The sequence below is a fragment of the Ostrea edulis genome, chromosome 5 (genome assembly GCF_947568905.1).
Source record: "Ostrea edulis chromosome 5, xbOstEdul1.1, whole genome shotgun sequence".
NCBI classification, from domain to species: domain Eukaryota; kingdom Metazoa; phylum Mollusca; class Bivalvia; order Ostreida; family Ostreidae; genus Ostrea; species Ostrea edulis.
Genome location: NC_079168.1, coordinates 80,714,620 through 80,741,203, shown reverse-complemented (window position 1 = coordinate 80,741,203; position 26,584 = coordinate 80,714,620). Strand labels below are relative to the sequence as shown.

Sequence of the window (26,584 nt, the reverse complement as noted above, 5' to 3'; positions counted from 1 at the left end):
CCTCACCAGCTGTGTTTACGGAAGGAACACACTCTAACAACTGCCGGTCGACCTACCCCAAGGTCCATACTCCTAGTTATTATATACTTTCAATTTCATCTCTTCTTTTTTCTTTAAAAGTTTGCGGGCATATATCGTATGATATATGCCCGGAAACATTCCGGCCCGCAAACATTACGTCACAATCAATACACAAGCAAATTACTACGTCGTTAATTTTCAAAGTTTTCGTGTTTTTCATCTTTTACTCAGTTAAATCAATAAAGAAATTCTTAAAAATTAATTATTGATAGTTTCTAAATGAAATTGAAAGTATATAATAAAAAGGTTATAGACTTTGTGTGGGAAAATATGATGAGCTCGGTCCGTCTACGCGCCAAATAACTCGGTCGTCATATTTTCCCATACAAAATCTATAACCTATAATGATCAAACGTACGGGTCATCTGTCATTAAGGTAACATTTGACATGTCAACATATAAAGCCATTATCGATGTATTCATTTTCCCCAAAAAGTAAATTTAAAGAAACCAATAGCCATTAATTTTATTATAAACATGCAACAACATCAACTGAAACAATCGTAGCTTTTCTTACTTTAGTCTACCTCACCGGCTGTTCTTTCGAAACAGCTTTTTGAAAATGTATGCGCATTCTTTCCTAAAAAGGTCATTACAGAATGAATAAATCAATGGATTTATGGCACAGTTTAACAAATAAGAACGCAAAATCACGTAAAACGCCATCTTCTCCGATTTCGTCTGATTTTTAAAACTTTCCTTATGTATGGTTCTATGAAACGCAATTCCCAGAAAAGGCGTGAAACAGATGACGTAGAGCAGCGTCACTAGGAATAACATGATGGTGGTTTTTCCCACCCTTCTCAGTCGCTTGTCTGAGACTGATTTCCGCGCCTTTCTCAGGGTATCGGAAGTCGTCTTGAAGACAAGTTTAATAGCGCCGGGAGCGGGGGGAGCGTCCTCTCCGGAACCGTTTTCTTGTGATCTCTTGCCTTTCAAGGGAAGAAGCTCTTTCCTGGATTTCTGTGAACCTTCTTGATTTCCCAAATAAAATTGGTCGTCTTCGTCAGCGTAATCTGAGAGCGATGTCACGGATTGCGACTTTGAGCGGAAAGTGCGATGTTTACACACTTTTATACCCACCAATGAATATAAGATAGACAAAATCAGAAATATAATCACCGTAAATACACCATTAAACACAAAGAAAATCAAAGGGTATTTGGTGGCAACGAAGTTATCCTGAATTAAACAGAGCTTTAAGATAGCCGTTTTTGTAACGGGGATACTCTGTGTCCCGTACAAAACTAGGGAGGGCCATAAAAACAGAATAGCAATCCCAATGGCACAGAAAATGATGATTTTGGCAGTGCGAGGTGTCATGGGATTATGAAGAGGTCTACAGATTCGCTGGTACCTGTCTACTGCAATGGCAATGAGAACCAGTCCACTCGACGTGTTACAGCAGTAGGTCGCGAAACGAGTGACTTTACAAAGTACGGAGTAATCAAAGAGGAACGGCCGCAACATGAGGGCGATTTCCATCGGATACGTCACAAGGCAGTTCACTAGGTCTAACATGGCTAATCCCAGAATAAAAGTCCTGGTGGAACTCCGACCCCATTTTTGGAAATATACATAGAGAACTATTGCGTTTCCCGGAACACCTACAAGTAGAAGTAGAACTGTATACACGAGGGCGGGGGTGTACACCGGGACTTCTTTAGCGTTCAAGTATTCTGCTGTGAGCGGAAAGGAGGCACTCTTGGGTGTGGTAAAGCTTCTGGAAAGATCACCCATTGACACAGAAATATTGTAAATTGTCGTTGACAATAACTGTTCGGAAATGTAAGTGGTGTAAAACGAGCTGTCTTCAGTCCTGGCGGCTGGGGACACTGTATCAGAGTTAGTCCAGTTAGTCCCTTCGGTCCACGTTGTCGGAGACACGGAGTCAGAGCTCGTCCAGTTCATCTTGACTTACATCTGCAATGTAGAATGGAAAAGTGGTTGTTATTTTGCAATGGTAACGCACATATTTATTGTTAGTCATCGGAAATATTGCGGAAACAGTCGATTAAGAAGAAAACTATATTGCTTTGGTTAGCGACTGCATGATTAAGAAGTTTCTTACACGCGATGTAAAATGAAGCGCATTGATACAAACTTTACATAAACACCATTACTTACGTAATGAACAACAACAGTCTGACTTGTTTATATGGTATATAGAAGTCGAACAAGTCTTTACTTTCCAAATACATTGTAAGTGGTGACTATCGATAATTCTATTTCTAGAACAAGATAAATCATTTCCAACTGACTACATGTAGTCAATAACGGTCTGATTTGGCCCCTAAAATGACCTTTAACTTTATTTTGAAAAACAAAATAGACCCCTGTTTTGATTGAACGTATATATGCATTCTTTTGGTGTACCATTTCAAGAAAATAATGATTACTGTACTAAGTCACACATATGTTTGATTTAATCCGGAGTACTAAAACGTTCTTATTTTCGGGCCATTTTCCTGTCCGTAAATACTGCGCGAGTTTTGAACAAGATTCCTGTTGTTACAGACATTGTTCGGGGTTTTTTTTCTATTAAAGATACGACATTGGTAGAAGATCTGTCTGGAATGGCTTACTGTCAGAACTCGGGCAAATTAGAGGATACAGCAGTCTGATTAAAATCAGACCCAATGAGTATGGGGTCTGATTTTAATCAGACTGGAGGATACAGTATATGAATTTTTGAACATGTTCTTAAGTTTTATACATAGGAAAATATTTTCCGCTCTATACTCTGTCTTTGATAGACATCAAACTTGGTACACTGGTACTCCCTAAGAAATCAATTATCTCTATGAGTTTTGTGATCCTAAGGGTAAAGGTCAGGGGTCAAACTTTCCTATACGTAAGAAAATAGTGCTTGCTCAACACTTTTGAGAACCCTTTGCTGCATAAATGATATATGAGTCTTAAAATCTTTTAAGTTCACCATTTTTCTGATGCTATACATGTTATATAGTGCACTACATACTATTTTTTTGTCTGATGCGATACATGTTATATTATGCACTACATACTCTGGGGGAGGGGGGGGGGGGTCTGACACGATATATGTTATATAGTGCACTACATACTTTGGGTGGGTTTTTTTTCTCCTGATACGATACTTATTCTACAGAGCATATTCCTGTCAAAATGCCATGTTTTCATAACTCTTTTTGATTTTGATTGTCAAAAGGTCATAGGTCAAATGACTCTGGATATGAGAAAAGACCTATTCAGTATAATTATTTTAGCACAATGATGAAACGCTCGTGTGAACTATTCTGATCGATATTCATCAGTTCTCTGTCATCGCCGTCGTCGTAAAGTTTAGAACACTTTGACATCAAGTGGTTCTCCCTGTCTAGTAGATGACCCCCATTTTTCACTATTATTGTAGATTCTTTGAATTTGCAGTTGGTCCTTTCAATATTGCCAGACAGGGGGCACCATGTTTTCAAAACATTTTGTTTTTGTTTATTTGTTGCTCAAAGTCGTTACATTTAACATTAACACAGGGTTTGGGAAGTCATTTTTGGTCGAATTATAAAGCGGGTAGTAAAATATCACTTATACTTTTTATCGTAAAATCTTAAAGTAATGACTTTAATTTGCCTCTAAGTAGAAAAAAATCACTTTTTAAAAAAATATTTTTCAAAACTTTGGAAGAAAGTTTTTATTGGCAAAAGTAACAAAGTATAGACAAAAAATTGCACGAATGAGCTCCTCTTCAGGTGGACGATGTAGATGCACTTCTCAAAACGTTCTCATGAAAGGTGAAGATAACGAACAGTGATCAATCTCACAACTCCTATAAGCAATACAAAACAGAGAGCTGGGCAAACATGGACCCCTGGATATACCAGAGGTGGGATCAGGTGCCTAGGAGGAGTAAAGAAAAAAATTAAGAAAATTAATCTTTTTTTCTTTCTTTCTTTCATAAATGACCCCATATCCTTACCTAATTTCATACCATCATATAATTTATCAAAACTGTTATAATATTTCATGTTAGATTAGTCAAATGTTTAAAGCACTAAAATATGAAACATTGAGGATTACTAATCAAAGATTTGGTTAATCTTTATAGGTTATAGACTTTGTATGGGAAAATATGACGACCGAGTTTTTTGGCGCGTAGACGGACCGAGCTTGCGAGGTCCGTTCGCGACAAAAAACGAGGTCGTCATATTTCCCATACAAATTCTATAACCTTTTTATTATATACTTTCAATTTCATTTAGAAACTAACAATAATTTTATTTTTAACAATAACTTTATCGGTTTAACTGAGTAAAAGATGAAAAACACGAAAAATTTGAAAATCAACGGCGTAGAAATTTGATTGTGACGTAATGTTTGCGGGCCGGAATGTTTCCCGGCATATATCGTGTGATATATGCCCGCAAACTTTTAAAGAAAAAAGAAGAGATGAAATTGAAAGTATATAATAATGTATCTTATTGAATTTGCTGGTATTTTTTAATTCTGAATTGTAGAAATACAGAAATACTTTGATATACATATAATTTAAACGTGTAACTACAGTAAACCACTACTAAACACTTTACCGGAAACCTGCTGGTATGAAAAGATGGAAAGAAAACGGGAACAGCGCTAGCAACACCCTATAAATGTCAAGAAAATGTATTTGTTTTATGGCCATTGACTCCTGCATTAAATGACTTATCATAAAAGGGTCCGTTGTTAGATCACCAAAGTATTGATAATCCTTTTAATTAATCTACTTTGACTCCCCAGTAAATAATAAGTAAACATTACTTACAGATTTATTAATTTCACCTTTCGTGTCACTGGGAAGTGTAATGCTTTCTCCCACTGTGACAGGATGTCCGTTTTTAGCAGTCTAGGGACAAATTTTAAGTGGTTGTAAAACAAGCATGATCCAACAGGAAGCTCAACAGGCTCTCGACCTCCTTAAACAGTCGCTAGACCTCCTTAAATATCTGATGCGAATTATTGTAAGGTCACGCTTGTGAAATAAAGTTAAAGATGATATCTGTTTAGTTAGGAATTTTGAAGAATGTATTATTTGGTTTAGATTTCACGAAAAATTAGTTAATAAGGATACATTCTTTGCATTTTGTTACCTGCCACCTGAAAATAGTGTTTTTTATGATAGAGGTAGTGACGAGATCGATTTGTTTCAAAGCTTAGAAGACTGTTGTTGATTTTAAATCATGAATTTAACATGAATAAAACAGTAGATAACCATTCAGTCTTAATCAGGAAGAAGAAAGAGTATAAAAAATAGAACTTCGACTTAAGAGACAATACAAACGGCATGGGGGTGACATGATTGACTTATTGAGAAAACAAAATCCCAAACAATTTCACAAATACTTCAGTAAACGTAAAACTCAAACAACCAATAGCATTTCACTGAACCAGTTTGATGATCCTTAATAATTTCAAATCTATAGCTTCCAGAGTATGTACACCCCCATAAAAAATTGAGACCTGGCACCATACAGCTGAGCTATTCAAAATCACTTGTTGATTAAAATTGCATGTAATTTCATGAAAGGACACAGCTAATGATTCCTTATCACCTTCGTAAAATGTTTGTGAAAAATAAAGGAAATCTATCACAAAATGGACTTGATAAATAATTTAATGAAAACAGAGTTATTGTCCTTGGATTGAATATTTTGAACCATATCATTGACTATTCAAATATAACTAAGACTTTTAAAATATGTTATGGCTAACAGGATTTTTTACAATAACTATTGAAAAAGACTCCAACAAAATTTATGTTCCAGTCATTAAATCATTGACTTCGCAAATTCATATGACGTCACAGGAGTGTGGAACTACATTAAATTACGGATGTGAAGTTTGGGGTTTTCATAAAGCCAAAGATGTTGAAAAATTACATGAATTATTCTGTAAAAACGTTTTAGGGGTAAAGAAAAGTACGTGCAATAGCTTAGTGTATTATGAATTAGGAAGATTTCCCCTGCATATCTTTAGAAAATCAAGAATCCTTAAATATTGAATAAAATTAAAGAATTCAGATAATTGTATTTTGCGAGCGTGTTTAGAAGACAGAGAAAATTTAAATGATCCTTGGGTTAATGACATACGAACTGAATTAAATCGCTTAGGTCTTGGATACATTTTTAATGAAAGTATTATTGATAAACCTACGCAAAAAATATTAGAGCAAAGATTTTTTGATTTACATAAGCAAGAAATGTTTTCTGCAATTAGAAAGTCATCACGAGGGGAATACTATCAATATATACCAGGCAATTTTGGATTACAGTATTATTTATCTAAATCAATGAGTGAAATACATAGGAAAACTATAACTAGATTCAGACTATCCTCTCACAATCTTAATATAGAATCAGGTCGATACAAAAATGAACTTAGGAACATTAGAATATGTACATTGTGTGGTTTAAAAGACGTAGAGGATGAATTTCACTTTATTTTGAAATGTCCAAAATACCAAGAAATACGCAATTTATATATCAAAAAGTATTATTTTAGACTTCCAAGCGTTTTCAAATTAATTCAATTATTAAGTGTACAAAATGTTAAAGAATTGCGAAACTTAGGAAAATTTTTACTCCTAACAGAGAAAATAAGAAAGGATAATTCATAATTGTAATTACACCCCATTTCTTTTTCTCATTTAACACATTTTTTTTCCTATTTTTATTTTCATACAACTCTCACGCAATCACCTATATTACAAATATTATCTTTCATACTTATATGTATGTGTATGCTGATCTATAGCTCTGATTATGTGTATGTTGTTCACCTTATATTTCATTATGTATAAAATTGTATATCTGATGTGCTAGATGGCACAAAGAAATAAACTGAACTGAACTGAAACAAGAGGTACTGTGAGCAATGCTCACTAAGAATACCCCCCGCTTACCCCAATCTCCCAAAGGGTGTTGGTAATAGGTATAAACTACCTCTTTTCTGAGTGTTGCTACTTCGATGTCCAGTGCGCATGACCTTTGACCTTTTGACCCCAAAATCGATAGGGAACATCTTCATCCCATGGGTAGTCCATATATATGATATGGTGACGGTAGGTGGAAAGGATAATGCTTTAGAGCCCGGAAACCATTGCGTCTACAGACGGACGGACGGACGGACAGACGGACAACCCGATTCCAGTATACCCCCCCCCCCCCCACAACTTGTTGCGGGGGGTATAATAATAAATTTAGGGCCACCATGGTATCCTAAACAGGTGCTTTTCAGCTAACGTTTAAAGGATTACTGAATAACCATAGTACGAAAGGCTATTACCGTAGTATCAAAAACATATTTTGGAGATAATTATTTCGAATTTGAAGAGCTGATCTGATATTTCGATTTCATTCAGTTGCTTTACAATCATCGTGTATTAACAGTTCATTGTTTTTCAGATTCGGGTGGTATGATATGCTGTTCTATGCATTAGAATGTTATGAACACAATTAGGTCATAATGTCATGCTATTTTCAATGATGGGAACAATATGACACCCCTAACATAGGCGTAGCTTGGGTTCGAATATTACCGAGGCAGGAGGTCTGGGGGGCTGTGCCCCCCAGAAGCTATTGACATTTTAACAACGTAAAAGGTGGGGGTTTTTTTTAGCGAGGCAGCTGCCTCGGTTGCCTCAATGGAAGCTACGCCACTGCCTAAGCCTCCCCGCATAGTCTGATTAAAACCACCCTTTCTCTTACTAGTGTACGGAAAAGAATAGAGGACCACCGACTGATGCATAAAAGATAGATATTATATGTCATGATACTTTGTATGTTATCAATGTCTCAGCTTATTCCTTATTTTGATGAAATATTTTGACTCGTAATTTCATGATTTTCCCCCCCAAATTTTGTGATAAGTATCTTGAAATTTCGAGATCGTTTTCTTTTAATCATGAAATATTTTCTTGTGATTGAAAGGTAAACATTTGGGAAAACTTCATGATACTCATGGAATCTCTTCTATTGTGTAACTATGGGGATTTAATTTTTGTACACAGTGTGGCCTGAATACTTATTTCAACAACATTATATTCATTGCTGATATATCTTATACTGAATTCTGACGTAAAACTCATTGTCATGATAATGGTTATGAAATATAGGATATCTATTATCCAATGCTTTGTGGTTTGATATGATTTATATCCAACGTGTCCCCGAGTCATAGCATGTATGGGAGATTCTTTTTATCGCACACATCCCTCCGCCGTTATTTTTAATTGTTCCGGCCTTCAAAGTCCAATAACACTCTGTAGCTACGTCATGTTAACACTATTTATATTACGCACCGAGAAAAAGTGCCTACAACAATGCACAATGGAGAGATTCATTAAGAGCAAAGTATCGAGCACCCCCTCCTTTGTATTTACCAACGTTTTGCGTGCTGTGACTAATATCAGGAGGGAACACTGCTTTATTGTATCCCAAGGCGCTCATTCTCAGTCAAAACTTCAGAAATAACTAACGATCCATCTCGTTACCTCTAGGCCATTCGTGTCTTTAATAACTTAAAAAGAGATTCTCTCTTATGGAATGACTGTCTGTAGACAAACCTGAGATAAAGTACAATGTATAGGGAATTTGGTACATCGGAAGCCCTCATTTTTTTTTAGTGTTTTAATGACATTCAGAATTCAGCAAGCTGATAAAAATAAGAACATATGTTTTCAGAATGACCTGCCAGTCATGATTTCTATGAAAATAACCACAACATGCAGTCTATTTCGATATCATAAATGAATCCATTAATGTAGATTCTATTTATATGTATACGTATACATTGTATTCAATTGTCTGGCATATATATAATTGTCTGGTATAAATTACACTGGTTATATGAAGCCATATAATGAGATACTAGTACTCGTTTTTCAAAAGCTTATAATGACAAGACAGTATACGTTATATCGGATGAAAATAGATTTCAAATCACGCTCCTAACGAACGTGTAAAGATTAAAAGCTGACGCAAACGAAGATGGCTTTTCTTCTTTGAATTTGTCATGTGAAATGATTTTCAGTGATATCCATTACGAGACATGATATGTTTGTGAAGCACTATGATCCCTACTGGGACTGTTAATTCCACCGCTCTCTTCAACCTTGATCTCATTCTGATATACACAGCTTCACTATCGCTAGCCACGGCTGAAATGTACGATTTTCTCTCTTTTCAGAGGAGCGTACATTTTATTCGTGGCTTACGACGATGACAGCTTTGACTTTCACAATTCATGAAATATAAATTCTCAATCTCGTAAAGTTCATAAAGTATGATCAAAGTTAATAGATAGACCAGCGGACAGACAGACAGACAGACGGACGGACCGACAGACAAACAGACATACATGTACCTTTAAAGCGAATATGATCTACTCTTGTCTGATCTTTGATTTCAGAGAAATAAATTGATATAGATATCACATTTCGTGCCTGTCCAGTTCTCTACATGTACAGTATTTATTCATCATCTCTGTCCAGTTCTCTACATGTATTTATTTATCATCTCTGTCCAGTTCTTTATATGTATTTATTCATCATCTCTGTCCAGTTCTCTACCTGTATTTATTTATCGTCTCTGTCCAGTTCTTTATATGTATTTATTTATCGTCTTTGTCCAGTTCTCTACATGTATTTAGTTTTCGTCTCTGTCCAGTTCTCTACATGTATTTATTTATCGTCTCTGTCCAGTTCTCTACATGTATTTAGTTTTCGTCTCTGGCCAGTTCTCTACATATATTTATTTATCATCTCTGTCCAGTTCTTTATATGTAATTAGTTTTCGTCTCTGGCCAGTTCTCCACATGTATTTATTCATCATCTCTGTCCAGTTCTCCACATGTATTTATTTATCATCTCTGTCCAGTTCTCTACCTGTATTTATTTATCATTTCTGTCCAGTTCTCTACATGTATTTCGTTTTCGTCTCTATTCAGTTCTCTACCCGTATTTATTTATCATCTCTGTCCAGTTCTCTACATGTATTTAGTTTTCGTCTCTGTCCAGTTCTCTACATACATGTATATTTATTTATCATCTCTGTCCAGTTCTTTATATGTATTTAGTTTTCGTCTCTGTCCAGTTCTTTACCTGTATTTATTTATCATTTCTGTCCAGTTCTCTACATGTATTTAGTTTTCGTCTCTGTCCAGTTCTCTACCTGTATTTATTTATCATCTCTGTCCAGTTCTCTATATGTATTTACTTATCGTGTCTATCCAGTTCTCTACCTGTATTTATTTATCATCTCTGTCCAGTTCTCTACATGTATTTAGTTTTCGTCTCTGTCCAGTTCTCTACCTGTATTTATTTATCATCTCTGTCCAGTTCTCTATATGTATTTATTCATCATTTCTGTCCAGTTCTCTACATGTATTTAGTTTTCGTATCTATTCAGTTCTCTACCTGTATTTATTTATCGTCTCTGTCCAGTTCTCTATATGTATTTATTTATCGTCTTTGTCCAGTTCTCTACCTGTATTTATTTATCATCTCTGTCCAGTTCTCTATCTGCATTTATTTATCGTTTCTGTTCAGTCCTCTATATGCATTAGTTTTCGTTTCTGTCCAATGTCCCGTTTAGGTCCCCCAATCTGTCAAGTGTCCCTCCCTAGTTCCTTTTTATACCCATATCGTGTTGATTGTACCCAGTCACTTAGTCCCCTATCTTCCTTAGCATTAAAAGCACCTTATTGGTATGCCAGAGATCGAGGTTTAATTAATGGATAGATTCTGACTTGGAGCAGAACGTCGTGCGAGTGTCCGTTTATACCTGATAAGAAGCAGCTACAATTTCACTGATAATAATCCACTAATACGCTTTGTACGTGCGGACTGAGGACATGTGCCCTCTAGGTCTCACTCCGTCTTTGATTGATTCTATGTGTCTGTTTCGATATACCGGATCCGCAATTTTTTTGTTTTCATTCACGTTATAAATTATAAAGCAATGTTTCCGAACTGAACTGTCAAAATCATATGGAATTTCAAACTTTTTAATTTCAAATTTTAATGGTGATTCAAACAGACGAACAGATATAACAATGACACCATCCTCTAGGGGCTCTGCGCGAGTTCCGGTATCGACAGCATAATGAATTGTTTTCACATACATGCACTTCTAGGTTTTTTCCTCTCATTTCCAAAATAAAGGGCTCCTTTTTATCATTAATGGAGATCTGCTTCAACGGGAAGTTTACAAAATAAAATCTGGTCATTGATACACTGGCAGCTTTAATGTAAACTGGTAAAAAAAAAAATTCTGCCGAAATCATTTCACGGTTTAGATTTATGATTATATTCCCGTACCAAGTTAAGATATTCATTATCATACCATTGACCATTTGTAAAATTTACGGTTGCAGCGGATGAAGTGTCTACAAATCTAATTTTGAAATTTATTTGAATTCTAAAATTGCAATGTAGGAAGCAAATCGTGGATCTTACCTTTTTATATGATGAAACGAAAGTTATTCACACATATAACACACATACCTACTAGAACATTAGACTCCGACAAATATCAGCGGCTTCAGTACGATCAACAGTCTACTTCTGATCGACAGTCTGCATCTGATCCCTCATCACCAGAGCTTTTATCCTCCGGTAAACTCCGCTTCCACTCCAAAGAGGAAGCAAGTTGTGTATCGAGAAGGCGTAGGAAACAGAAAATAAAGCTTTGTATCGCTTTAGTCCGAGTCTGAAAACAGACAAGAAACATCAAAAGACGGTAATCAATGTGAAAAGACAATCGTCACAGAGAAGCTGGAGATATAACGAACACAAGGTTTAATTCTCCAGGAGGTGTGCTTATATAGAACTATCAACATACCTCTGCTTTGATACCTGTTTGATTTATTAATGAAACCTGGGGGAGGGGAGGGAGCACGGTTTGCTTAATTACGGGATTGGAGTTTGAAAGCTTGTTCTCGAGTCCTTTCGTCACATCCCACATGTACATGTCATTTTAGATATGCATTGCAGTAACTTATCAAAAAGGAAACCGAGTTAAGAAAATTGACATAATTATTTCTGTTGTGAAGTACGTGAGGAAGTGCAAAGGCTTCTAGCAAAGGGCGGAAAAGACAACATAACACACTTAGATATATATTTCCAATATTTTAATGTGAAGATGAAGACGATTAACGAAGAATAGACTTCGGTCCTTTTTTTTCACTAAAATTGAAAATTCCCCTTTAAACTGAAAAATTAATACTTTTTGGCGGTCCTGTAAACTCCTCCTTCTGGTTTGCATACGCATGCGTACAAGCGTTAAACAGCGCAGCATGTCGTCCAATGAGAGATAGACCCAGAATTTTGACAAATTATGCTAGAAAAGGGGTTAAAATAGAACGAGATACAAATCATACGGAAGCAGGGAATAATCTCATTCTTGAAAAGCGAGTATATTTACCTGAGTTTCTACACAACACGTTTGCTGTATGAATCACGTGATTTGAAATGTCCTCGTCAACATGAAGAAACCTTTGAATACCGGATAATCTTCAAAGCTCAGTTTTAAAAGAGCAAATTGATGCATCTAAAATGTTATAATTGTCAATATTGGTATGATTTTTATCAATATGTGTTTAAAAAGAACTGATTAAAATGTAGAAAATGAGCTGTGGTGTCTCTTTAAGATTTATTTAAAAAAGAAAACCTGCTTGTTTATGAAAACCATTTCAAAAATTAGCTGGATTTTGACATTTAATCTTAGGTCTATTCTCAGTTTATGGCATTGAGTCCAGTTCAGTTTTTGTTGATATCTATGTGTTGAAAGCTTTGTTAAATATGTAATAGTTAGATCATATTGCATGTACGTAAAATTTTAGTGATTGGGAAGGGGCCGAGAGACCAAAGCGACCGTATCCCATCTTAATAATCGTTAAACCTTACTATGATCTAACTTACTTAGGAACATAACCCTCTTTTTCATTGGTTGATTCAAAGTTCTGCCCCAATCAAATGGTTTCTCTTTTTTGTCTTGTCAACTTAAAAATGAACATTTATATAGCGATTGTTGGTTGGATTAAAACGTGGGTTACGTGCTAATAACATATCAAAGATGGACGCCTTTCATATTGATTGGACGCGTTGACATATTTTCCGTGTAATATAAAATGTATACACTCTTTTGAATCAAATAAAAGTGGGTGTTGCAAGTTTTGATTTTGTGTCAAGGTTACTTCAATGTTACACTTTTCACACCAAATGACCATGAATTCCATTAGAGCAGACAAAAATTCAAATACTTATGATTAATTACATTTTGTGCCTTAATTGACAGTTTAAACACTATGTATGAACATGTTTCTATCTATATTTGAAAAGCAGAACTTATATCGAATTTTCTCTGACATTTTTATTTTTTTGCTCACTGATGATTACTTTGTCAAACTTTAATACTAGTATAATAAGGTACGTAACGACATGAAATGAATTAGGGGAATCAGATTACATCAGAAGAGAAAATTATTGTTTCATTTTTTTATTCCTATATGGAACGATTATTAAAGGGTAATTAAAATGGCCCCAATAGAATTAACAAGTTCAAACTATGATGCGAATTTACGAAACCCTTTTATTTTTGTCAATTATGACTTATTCTCGTAGTTAGGAAAATCTTTCCTTGCATTGCTTTAGTCAGTACTTTCAAACTTTTCAAATGAGGAAATAAAGTGATATTTCACTACGCCGTTGATTCACCGATAATATAGTCCCCTATAATTCAAGTTCTTCATACTCCATCTTAGCGTTCGGTGTTACACCTGTCGTTCAATGTTACACCTGTGAGTAAGAATGAACTTGTCAGAATCTAGAATCTATTCTTAATTTGAAATCATTTCCCATAATTCAATAACCAGGGAATAAAAATGTTTATCACATTCAGTTTATCGCAATATACGATATTCCAGAGACCTTGAGCGAGCTATTTTTATTGCAATACGATTTTATCTCCTTTTCTTCAGTGGTAATGTATTGATAAGTAGATGAAGCAGGTCATTATAATCCATCGATCTGTGTACTGTAATCAGTTTTGTAATTAGAGGTATACTATGATAAGTTTTCATCACTCACACTGTAACCATAATCGTGCTTAATTAATGGTGTAATTTCATAAGTCGAGGTTAACAATTTTATTACGTACTGTAATCAGTAGAGTACATGTTCTTAGAGACCTATCGTATTTGTCTGCTGCAAGCAACAAGCGACGGTATCTTCCAAAGACGTTTACATTTGATGATGCATGAAGAAATCCCCCACCATCTGCATTTTTATTTAGTCTCTTGCTTTACATAATGGCTATAAGAGCATCTAATATACACACAATAATCACGCCAACTCTAAACAATAACGAATTTTTGTCTTGACAGCTGAAACTAACTGGAAATTTTTTCTGGCATTTACAGAAACATTCATCAAACTCAGTGTCAGAAGGAATCTCGGGTAACTCAGTTTGGAGGAATCTGTTGCCTCCTGAGGCTGTATGTGTACTTTTCAGACATAAACAAATGCTTGGAAAAACGAAACGTTTGTCTTTTATATCAACGATCCAATATGTAAAGTTGTTACCATAGCGGCTGACCCCAATATTTGTAGGTTTCTTGACCTAAATATGCATCTCATATGTGGCATGTATATTTTATCAATATTATTCAAACAAAGTTTAAATAATATTAATTTGTGTTAATATTGAAATTTGATTATATTTTCATGGAGTTCAGGTACATGTGGTTGGGGTGGGGTCGGATAGAAGAAAATAACGGCAACATTTCAATCCATTAATTTTATTAGAGGTCGTAGTCCAACCCTATATACGTGTAGGGAGAAAGGGATGCACAATACGGGACACCGAATGGGACTCCTGTGATTTTGCACTCAAAATCCAATTTTGTCAGTTACGTTTGTGTGAACAAAAATGACTTTTGTTCAACAAAAATGAGTTCAAGTTAACAAATTTGGTAACAAATCACAAAATAAATTTTGTGATACAAAATTATCTTTCAGTGGACAAAAGTCACTTTTGTCATGACAAAATATATTTTTGTAGACAAAATTTTATTTTTTGTATCACATGTGAATTTTGTATGCAAATTAGTTTTATTTGGAATCTGAAAACTAATTTGCATACAAAACTGAGAAATGTTCCGACAAAAATCAGTTTTGTGAGACAAAATTCAATGTTGTTAGACGAAATTTAATTCTGTCATAACAAAATCACTTTTGTCTTACAAAACTATGTTTTTATAAATGATAACTTCAATTAAGTAATGACCAAAATATTGTTATATATAATATTATCTTTCAGTGAACAAAAATCGTTTTTGTCATGACAAAATTCATTTTTGTACACAAAAGTCATTTTTGTCATGACAGAATTCATTTTTGTCACCTTTACTTGTAAGCTGCTCACCGATTGGTTGAAACGCTTTCATTTAGCTTATTCTTTGGTAAAGGTTAGTCGGACTTGGAAGGTATGATAGTAAACAAACATTTGTTGAATATACACGTAAATATTACGCTTATGATAATTCATGTGCCATTGAAAGAAAAAAATTCATAGATTTTCAAATACTTCAATCCCGATTCTTTGTTCAGTAATCGGCAAGTACATGATATCATAACTTGTCTCCCCTTTCACCTCAAAAATGAGATTCCAGACCGGATTACGCACCTCTCACAGGAAGTCCGGAAAGAGTCTGTTAGCTGTTCAATTGGATCAGTCATCACGTTCGTCCTACTGTTCAATGTCTTAAAGACAATATAATAATAAAGTTCACGAAATTCATGATACCTTTTCCGCGCTTGGAATATGATACCAATGGTCACTACTCTAATTGCATAACCATATTTGGATTCTGTAAACTAATTTGCATACAAAATTAATTTCTGTTAGACAAAATTGACTTTTGTGATACAAAATTCAATTTTGTGTTCAATTTTTATTTTTGTCTAACAAAGCTGACTTTTGTCCACACAACAATGAATTTTGAGTACAAAGTCTCGAAATCAACATTTTGTGTACGACTTCAACTTTGTCTCACAAAATTGACTTTTGTTATCTAATTTGCAAATTAGATAATAAAAGTCAATTTTTTATGCAAATAAGTTGGTATTTGCATACCTGATTGACAAAAATGAATTTTGTCTACAAAAAATGAATATTGTCCAGACAAAAGTAATTTTTGTCCACTGAAAGATAATTTTGTATGACAAAATTTATTTTTGTCATTGCAAAAATTAAGTTATCATAAAAAAGTATGAACAACATATTTTAGTAAGACAAAAATGTTTTTGTTATTACAGAATTCAATTTTGTGTACACAAAATTGATTTTGATAACAGAAAGATCAAGTCCCAATCGACGCCCCGTACATAATGTCCCGGTCTCATCTTTTTTGTTTTATAATGTTCGAAATGATGCAAACAATGAAAACTTACCCTCCCTGATTTCTTTAAAGGCGTTAATTTTCTATCTGAGATTAGTGCAGAATCACAATATTATACAGATAGTTGTGTATTGTGGGTAATGTTCTTTTGATATCACACACAGTGAGATGTATTGTGGGTAATGTTCTTTTAATATCACACACAATGAGATGTATTGTGGGTAATGTCCGTTTGATATCACACACAGTGAGATGTATTATGGGTAATGTTCTTTTGATATCACACACAGTGAGATGTATTGTGGGTAATGTTCTTTTGATATCACACACAGTGAGATGTATTGTGGGTAATGTCCGTTTGATATCACACACAGTGAGATGTATTGTGGGTAATGTTCTTTTAATATCACACACAATGAGATGTATTGTGGGTAATGTTCTTTTGATATCACACACAGTGAGATGTATTGTGGGTAATGTCCGTTTGATATCACACACAGTGAGATGTATTGTGGGTAATGTTCTTTTGATATCACGACACAGTGAGATGTATTGTGGGTAATGTCTGTTTGATATCACGACACAGTGAGACGTGTATTGTAGGTAATGTCCGTTTGATATCACGACACAGTGAGATGTATTGTGGGTAATGTCCGTTTGATATCACGACACAGTGAGATGTATCATGGGTAATGTCCGTTTGATATCACGACACAGTGAGGTGTATTGTGGGTAATGACCGTTTGATATCACGACACAGTGAAATGTATTATGGATAATGTCCGTTTGATATCACAGTGACACACAGTGAGATGTATTGTGGGTAATGTCCGTTTGATATCACGACACAGTGAAATGTATTATGGATAATGTCCGTTTGATATCACGACACAGTGAAATGTATTATGGATAATGTCCGTTTGATATCACAGTGACACACAGTGAGATGTATTGTGGGTAATGTCCGTTTGATATCACGACACAGTGAAATGTATTATGGATAATGTCCGTTTGATATCACGACACAGTGAAATGTATTATGGATAATGTCCGTTTGATATCACGACACAGTGAAATGTATTATGGGTAATGTCCGTTTGATATCACGACACAGTGAAATGTATTATGGGTAATGTCCGTTTGATATCACGACACAGTGAGGTGTATTGTGGGTAATGTCTGTTTGATATTACGACACAGTAAGACGTGCGTTTTGTAGATTTCACTTATATTTACATATTCTGAACTCCGTTGGGTTCTTTCTATTTAATCATACATGTATAACAATGAACTTTAGATACGTATCTCGACTGCTGATAATGAATGATAACACTATCAACAACAAAAAATCTTCGAACGATTTGTTTTAATCCTAGCGAATTTGTCTTAGCTTTATGGTTATGTGAGAAATGTATACATTTATATAAGAATTGTTGTCATCGCCCATGATACCATAAAAATACAATATACTTGGTATAACACCCACCCCCCACCCACCCCCACCCCTGAAATTTTTACCCAGATATGATATCCCTGGTAGCTCGATTTGAAATTACATTCGTATAAATGAACTATGTCATCTACAGACCTCGTATAATTCAATTTCCCGACAGATCAGTGGTACACTTGACATCCGCGATACATGTATTGCAAGGCTGTACGACTTAGATCTGATCCACAGAAACACGCTCTCTTGTATTGAATTTATGCTCAAGTAAATTACATCGAACACTGACCGCGTTAAATGGGCTTCTGAGACAATTAGTTACGGTTATATGTCTGAAACGGAGAACAAAAACAGACGAGTAAATATATCCAAATATGGCATTCCAGTGTTTCAGTCAAATGAGTTTAAATGAACGTCATTCGACAAGGATGTTAGGTGAGGTTATTGCGCACCATTTCAATGACATTAAATGAAATTGTGAAATGAATGCCATTACGATGCATTGGAAATACAAGAGGTCCATTGGCCTCAATGGTCACCTGGGTTTCACACAAAACCTTATAATTAGAGAAATTGCATATGATGTTGTTGGGGCAATTAGTTCATCTTTCAGACCCAGAGAACTAAATCGCGGCTCAATAACCTGATACACTGTATGTTCATTGACTACTTTTGTTTGAAGTACAGACTTCCAATGTCTCTTCATTAAAATGTTGCTGTCTGGACAAATGTCAATAGTGACCTTGACCTTGGTTGACTTTGGTTAGTCACTATACGTACGTTTTTGCCATCAGCAACATTTGTGTCCAGTATCAACGTCTAATGTCTCCTTGTTATAAAGTTGTGGCTCAGAGATAAAGTTGGATTAAGGGCAATAATTGTCAACAAGCAGAAAAAGACAGACACTGTGATACTTATCCAAAAGGTATATATTTTTTGCAGAAATAATGACCGCGTCTTCGTTTGTGTTTCAGGATAAACTCCGAGGTCGAGAATGTTGTTTTGAAATATAAAAGCCAAGGCTTTTATATTTCTAAAAATATTTCGATGCCAAGGAGGTTATCATGCAACATACACGAAAACAAGAATTTTATTTCTATTCTAAAAAGGCTCAGAAATATACAGCTGATCGTTTTCCTATATAGCTACGAATTAGGTCACTGTGACGTCATGGCAATTTCAAAAACGGCCTACATTGTTGGGTTTTTTTTACTGACGAAAAAGGCAATCGGAACACCTCGCCCTTTACATAGAAAACTTATCTGTGCATCGCCATGTTTACATGTGTATCGCTCTCGGAATGCAGACGATTGGTTTATACTGAATGACACATGTTCTTCAGTCATTTATGAATTTGTTTTACAACATATAGTGTATATTGATTGATTTTTATGATTGACTTTATTGTTAAATTAGCAAAATACGAAGTGCAAGCGAGTTAAATATCAATTTTCTCAAAATCAGTTATTACGTATGAAGATGCAGAATAATAACCGCGGTATTCCTTTGAATACCGTGGTAGATTATGAAGTTAATTTGTTTTCCCAAAGGTAAAGAGGAATATTTTCTGGATTTGTACAATGAAATCCTATCTAAATAAAACGTAGAGTAGAATTTTATCTACATACAACTCACAATAAAATCACATTTGCATAAACTTACAGTAAAATCTCATTTACATAAACTTACAGTAAAATCTCATTTCCATAAACTTACAATAAAATCTCATTTCCATAAACTTACAGTAAAATCATATTAACATATACTTACAGTAAAATCTCATTTACACAAACTTACAGTAAAATCTCATTCACAAACACTTTACATCTATGTACATTAGTGATATTGCACAACACTATACAATGCTGCAAATGATGTGTACACAGCGTACACACTGGTAGTACAACCATAGTAGATGTACTGTTGTGTGATTGTTTTCATTTTTAAACTGAACACTTGAAATTTTCTGATGATTTTGATTATTCAATGATTCTGATGATGACAGCTACAACGATTAATGCTGCTGATATGATGACGACATTGATTATAATTACATGTGTCATCGATCATCGATCAAAATCATCATAATTTTACAGACAGTCAGAGGAGACTGTCATCAATACTTTATCATTGGTATCTCTTGTTCATTCTCTTAATAATATCGTCCTCTTCGTGCCAGAAAATATGAAATAATGAACGATATTAACGTTGTCTAATATCCGAAGGTTGTTTAACTTCATGTCAAACTTCGGAATCGTGTGTCCTGTTTTACTGCAGAAAGACATCCATTTGTGTCACATTCCTTGCACGGGATTAACATCGCTGTCACAGAAACACGGAGAAATCCGAAGCAGAAGCACAAATATTCATCGTAATTTTCAATTCATCACGCTGTAACTTCCCAATTATACACCCAGAAAAGCCCATAAATCGAAATCAAACACTTCAAGTGAGACATTTTCGATTGGAGTTTTTTCTTGAGTGGTGTTTTATTTCTGATAGAGCTTAGATGTTCTTGAAATTAAACACACCTCGTCACGTGTTTTGTGGTTTATATTTAACACGTGGCTATTTTAGTTTGAATTATATGCACCTGTCTCTCGCAATGTAGGATAATTAACAATATGAATGCTTTAACTAGGACATGGGTACTATACAGTATTTCATTGGGAACTTGCAAGTTTCATTGAAACATGTTTTATAACCAATAAAGACAAAGGAGATTTTATACAAGATAACTAACAGTGATCAATCTCATAAATCCTATGAAAAATACAAACTTGCAAACGCGGAAAATATTGGAGATGGGACCAAGCATCCCCTGTTGACTGGTCATATGGCATACAGTGTAAAAAGATATACTTATATGATATAAGTCTCTCCAGCAGAAAAAAAATCTCTCTGTGTGTTAAACGTGTACAGTATAAGACGGAGTTTTTAATTTAAAAGAAATGTCAGCGGGCTCTCCAGTAATTTACTCAAACTTTCTCTTTTATACAGATAACACTGTCTTCAGTTTCTTATTAACAGCAAATACTTGTTATATTTTATAAGTATTGTTCATGAATTGTATATGTATTGTAAAATTGGAAATTTAGATTTAACGAGAAAAATGTAGTGATAAATATTATAGTTTTCAAATTTCGATATGTAATGTGTGTTGTACCGCAGTGCAATAACGCTTTGTACAATTTCGTGGATGATGATACTCTTGAATAGCTCTATTCAATACCTTTCCATCGGTATAAACACGAACTGATAATCATTTCAATAGAGCCAGTCGTTGAATGGTTGGGAAACGGGTTGAGAATATTGAAAAAAATAGTACGCGCAAAACTCGGCCATTCCGTAATTTTTACTGAATTTGGGGAAGTTTATGGGTCTGATAAGGTATCTTATGAGATAGTTCGTAGGTGGAAAAAGAAATTTCTGACTGGCACAGAGTCCGTCAAAGATGCAGCAAAATCTGGCCGATCAGTGACTGTAACAGGCAACGAAAATGTCTCAAAAGTCAGGGAAATAATTGAAAGTGATGGCAGATACACGATTCATGATATTGCCAAAACTGTTGGCATATCGCTATCGCGGTTGCATTTCATTTTGAAGCGTATTTTGAAAGTACGAAAGATTTCTGCCAGATGGACACCGCATATATTGACAGATGACCAAAAACTGGTAAGAGTACAAACCGCTAAGCAATTGCTCAAAATGTTTCCCAAATTCAATCAAAGGCATTTTGCAAACATTTGTTACTGGTGACGAAACATGGGTTCACTATTTCGAACCAGTAAGAAAAATTGGAAACAAAATATGGCTAACTAAACACGGTAGAAGTCCTGTAGTTGCCAAAAGAACCATAAGCACAAAAAGATTTTTTATTGCATATTCTTCTCATGTGATGGTATAGCCGTACAAATTCCGGTGCCGAAGGGCAAAAGTGTTACTGGCCGGTATTACCGAGATGTTATACCAAAAAATCTCAAGAAATATTATCATAAACGACGCCCTGTGTCAGGATTTAGGCATGTTTGTCTACTTCATGATAATGCTCCATCACATACATCAGCTTGTGAAGCAATTTTTGAAGTCGGAGAAGGTTACCGTCTTGCCACACCCCACCATACTCTCCAGATCTAGCCCCATGCGACTTTTTCCTTTTTCCAAAAATTAAAAAGTTCTTTTTTGTTTGTTTGTTATTTATTAAAAGTTCTAATCTGGTCGTCATTACAAGTCCCGACTAGCCCTTGGCTCATCCATCAGTCAGAGGTCTACCTAAATCAACGTACCGTGACGCATTCCAGATTGAAGTTGTGTATTTCAAACCGCGAGGAATACTTTGAAGGGATGTGATGTTCATTTCACTATTTTAGTCGAATGCTTTTGAGATATCGTACAATACACATTACATATCGAACAGCCCTCGTGAGTGGATATTGCTCCATTCACGATGAGTAGGTGAATCCACAGGGGCTAAGCCCGTTTTGGGCCCGAACTCTGTGATACCATAAATATAGATGGTATCACAGAGTTCGGGCCCAAAACGGGCTTAGCCCTTGTGGGTGAATCATCGTTCGACTTCTTGCATTCACATAAGTATCTTCATCATAAATACAGTCCGTGGGGATCCGGGTTAGAATAGGTCCTCAAGTCGCCTTGTTTGTCGCAAGAGGCGACTAAATGAGGCAGTCCTTTGGATGAGACCGTAAAAACCGAGGATCCGTGTCACAGAAGGTGTGGTAGGATAAACATCCCCTCCCCTGCTCAAAGACCGTTAGTGCTGAGCATAGACCTTCATCGGCAATGGCGACGTCTCCATGTGAGTGAAATATTTTCAAGATGAATGCTAAACAAATAGGAAATAAATTACCGACTGTCTTAGAGAATATATGGACACCCGTCATTTTACAAATAGACAAGCCAGTCGCGTGTTTGTTGTTTTACGTCACAATCAATCGTTTTTCTCGTCTAAGGGAAATATCAGGAACTGTGGATGGTGTGGTACACATTTTGGCCACTACATGGCGCTCAGGGGATATCAGTTAGGGTTCTTTACTCAGGCACCAGAAGTGAGGATAGCTTGTATAGGTCTTATGTACCCACGACTTTCTTTAAGGCTGTCAATGGACGTAAAGGTTCGGGTACGATGAAATAAATGACAGAATACGACAAATAGAACGGATGGCATGGGGTTCAGATGAAAGACACATGTATAGAACTACATTAGCCTGACGAGATATTCGCAGAAATTCCTTCGATAAAGTTGTGAATCGGTCTCGAAGCAGGTAGCCCCCTGTTTGTTTACACTATTTGTTGCACACCTTTACCTACCTTTACCTATAATAGTATCTCAAAAGCGGCCATCTCAAAAGCTAACAGAAAGTAGAAACTGACTATTCAGAACGACATATGGGGTGATCGGTGGAGAAATAACATATTTTGGATAAATTATTGGTTCTGTATCACAATAATTTCATTCTAAAAGTGGGGTACATAAGATCTATACAAGCTATCCACACTTCAGGTGCCTGTGGTTCTTTACTGTGTCACCGCACGCCGTTATTCTCTTTAACATTTAACAGTAATGCTCAAAACTGTCATAAAGAAATAAACACTTACTTGCTTTTAATCCATTTTCAACATGTCCCCTGTCCCGGGTTTACGTTAACTGGTCTTGGGAGCTGTCACAATAGGGGACCAGTTAAGAGAAAAGCAGGCTGGCGTATCAGAGTTGTGATTTAAACCCGGGACAGGGGCATATTGAAAATGGATTAAAAGCAAGTAAGTGTTGATTTCCTTGTGACGGTTTTGTGCATTGCTGTTAAATGTTTGAAAACAAATTGTCTATTGCGTAAATCCAGGCACATCTGAGTCGAAACGTCGGTTGAAGCATAAACCGTCACCGACTCCGGCATTTACACGTTTTCCAGAATCAAAACATGGATGCTTGCGAAGAGAAGTCGATGTAGGCTATGCCTCTCGACTTCTCTAAAGAGAATACGCCTGCCGTGTGACCTAGACTTGTAAAGACTCACCCGTAACACCCGAAACTTCATTTTTTATGTCGGTCATTTAGCGAAGGAACAATCACACCCATTCTAAACATTTTTAAGCTTGAAGTGACCGCCGTAGATCGAACCAGGACATTTCGGCTGCGAAGCTGAATCCTACGCGCAAACCAATGAAAAGCTGTTTCTCATCTAGCCAACACTGATCTAATTACCAAGGATATCCAAAACTTCCGGTTTCGGAACTTCCGGTTAATACGTGAGGCGGTAGTACATCATGACCAATGACTTGTTTACAGCAGCAATCTGTGGATGAGGTAATTTATCCAAACAATATATTGTACGTAACCCCATACAAGTATTTATTACATGTAGTATTAGAACCCCCCCCCCCTTTCCCTTGTATAGTGAAGTAATACCGATTTTGTTTTTAGGTTAATTAGTTGGAACACATAAATTCAATGCGTTTTTAATCGATTGGTCAGTCGTCCTAGACGACAAAAAATATATAAATCAAATAAAACTTTATCAATATGTTTAAAAGTTATTCTTCTTGGAAGTGAAGGATTATTGCCCCTGCTACAAAGCGAAGACAGGGTACAATGTATAATCTGGGTCAAAGCCTCCACAGCGCAGAGATCACGGACAACTTGTAATTGACTTTAAAACGAGGCCAATGTATAGTGCACGCCCAAGATGGGCACAGTAATACGCCGGTTTCGAGATACGTCCGAGTTATTTCCCTTTGGAGAACTCTCGTACATAGTAAGGCACGAAAGAATTTGTTTACACGCGGGAGTGGGACAGATATTCATCACAGTGTAAGTGAATGTACTCAGTAAGTTTCTCATAGGCTGTTTGATAACCCGAATTCGACTGATACACAAACTAAGTAAGTGATAAGTATATAGAGAGTAATTAAATACATAGAAGTCTTATGCTATCACGTTATTTTGTTGGTCATAAGTACCATATCCAAGATATTTCTTGCAAATATGACATTGTTTGTATGTTTCCACTTCGGTAAAACTTTTCTTTCGATAGTATTTTGTGTTTCCCACATTTACATATATAAAGAGAAGCCGCTTTTAATACATTTCATCGTCTTCCTCGTTGACTGTATATCCACTCTGTCCCACTTAGGCATTCAAAGTTCCACTAAATGCACCTCCTATACAGAAGAGTTCGTATCTCGAAACTGGCGTATTGACGGTATATTGGAAAATCAATTTCTTACTCGTAGTTTTACTACAAAGCATAGAATATTGTAAGGATTTCTGTACATTTGCATATTTTCATATTCAAACGTGTTGTAAATTATCTCCCTGTACAGAGAAAATAAACTTTAAGATATTTGTTGTGTGATTTGTCTTCGAGTAAAGGAAATTATTAATTAGATGGATGACTTACAACCTAAACACATCCTCATACAAAATCTATCCCAGATCTTTTTTTTATTACTACTATAGAACTTGCAGGAGAAGAACAATAAAAAAGATGAAAAAAATCGATTGATGAACGATTATGAGGCTGAAACAATCGTAACTAATTGCTAGATAACAATCCACTTACCCAAAGTATAATTATAAAGAGGTTTAATTATTCATAAAATCGACAAAGGGACAAGGAATGTCAATTTATCAATATATCATATTTCACTTTACTTTCATCATAGGCAATATTTCATAATTGATATTTATAAATTGTTGGCATTCTTCCATATCTAAATCTAGGTGATTGCATCTAAGATGGATAGAAACGAGAAAAAGCGACGTATTAATCATAATTAAGATTTCAGGAATATAATTAGTGCCTTCACCCATCGGAACATGCCCCTATCTAGATCTTTAGACCTTTGCATCTTTTAATGATTTTTGTTATGTTTATTTTAACTGCAGAGTCAATAATGATGATAGTTATGATGTCGATAGTGAAAAATAAAACGTTTGAATTGTATTGTGTAATACATTGATGCTAAAGATACGAAACCATTGATATTTACCATCGGTTAATGTATAAGTTTATGTGAATCGATACAAAATATTTAGAAATTGAAATGCATAATTATGTTCAATGTTATCGATATCTAGAAGCGGGAACCCTAGGCGGGATTTCACCACTCTGCTACTAACCATTTTAAAAAACTGACTCAAAATTAACAACAATTTAAATTTTTGTGGGTATTATCGATTCATTGTGAAGTAGAGCACGGGTTTCCAATTCCTTCAATCGACCTGATCAGTATTGTTAGCGTAACAGGCACCTGTCCTGGAATGCTACCGTGATATGCAAAATTTTAAGAAAATGTTTTATAGATTAAAAACAATCTGAAAGTGATATAAAATCACAATTCATGAGCGTTTTGGATCAAGAAAATTTCTCGAAGCGACGTCAAGCAAATAAACAAAGAAAAGGCTTTTTGTAATTGACAGTACCAATGCGCCACTTTACATACAAGAAAGAGCCCGAATATTTTTTTTTTTTTAAAATACGTAGAAACTCTCTCATAAAGTTTGTTATTTTTTTTTTTTTTTTTTTTTTTTTTTGCAGAACCGGTAATTGTTCAAGTGACAAATGACATTTACTTATACAGGAACTGTGTTCCTTTATGTAGCATCATATATCTGAAAACAAAGAATCT

At 35.3% G+C, this 26,584-nt stretch overlaps 1 protein-coding gene across 8 annotated transcripts in view; it reads right to left on the bottom strand.

Annotated features, from left to right (window-relative positions):
- Positions 1-535: 535 nt before the first annotated feature.
- The window catches only part of LOC125650736 (orexin receptor type 2-like), a 37,655-nt gene continuing 11,606 nt past the window's right edge, over positions 536-26,584 (bottom strand). For 2 of the 8 annotated variants that reach the window (XM_056166397.1, XM_056166398.1), the window contains 2 exons: positions 11,597-11,801; positions 536-2,004 (listed from right to left, as the gene is read on the bottom strand). In XM_056166397.1, coding sequence (XP_056022372.1) covers positions 610-1,992 — 1,383 coding nt within the window. In that variant the 5' untranslated portion in view covers positions 1,993-2,004; positions 11,597-11,801 and the 3' untranslated portion in view covers positions 536-609. Of the gene's footprint in view, positions 2,005-4,858; positions 5,003-11,548; positions 11,802-11,933; positions 12,112-26,584 lie in introns of those variants that run through there. The other 6 variants (XM_056166400.1, XM_056166401.1, XM_056166403.1 and 3 more) reach the window with 5 other exon arrangements.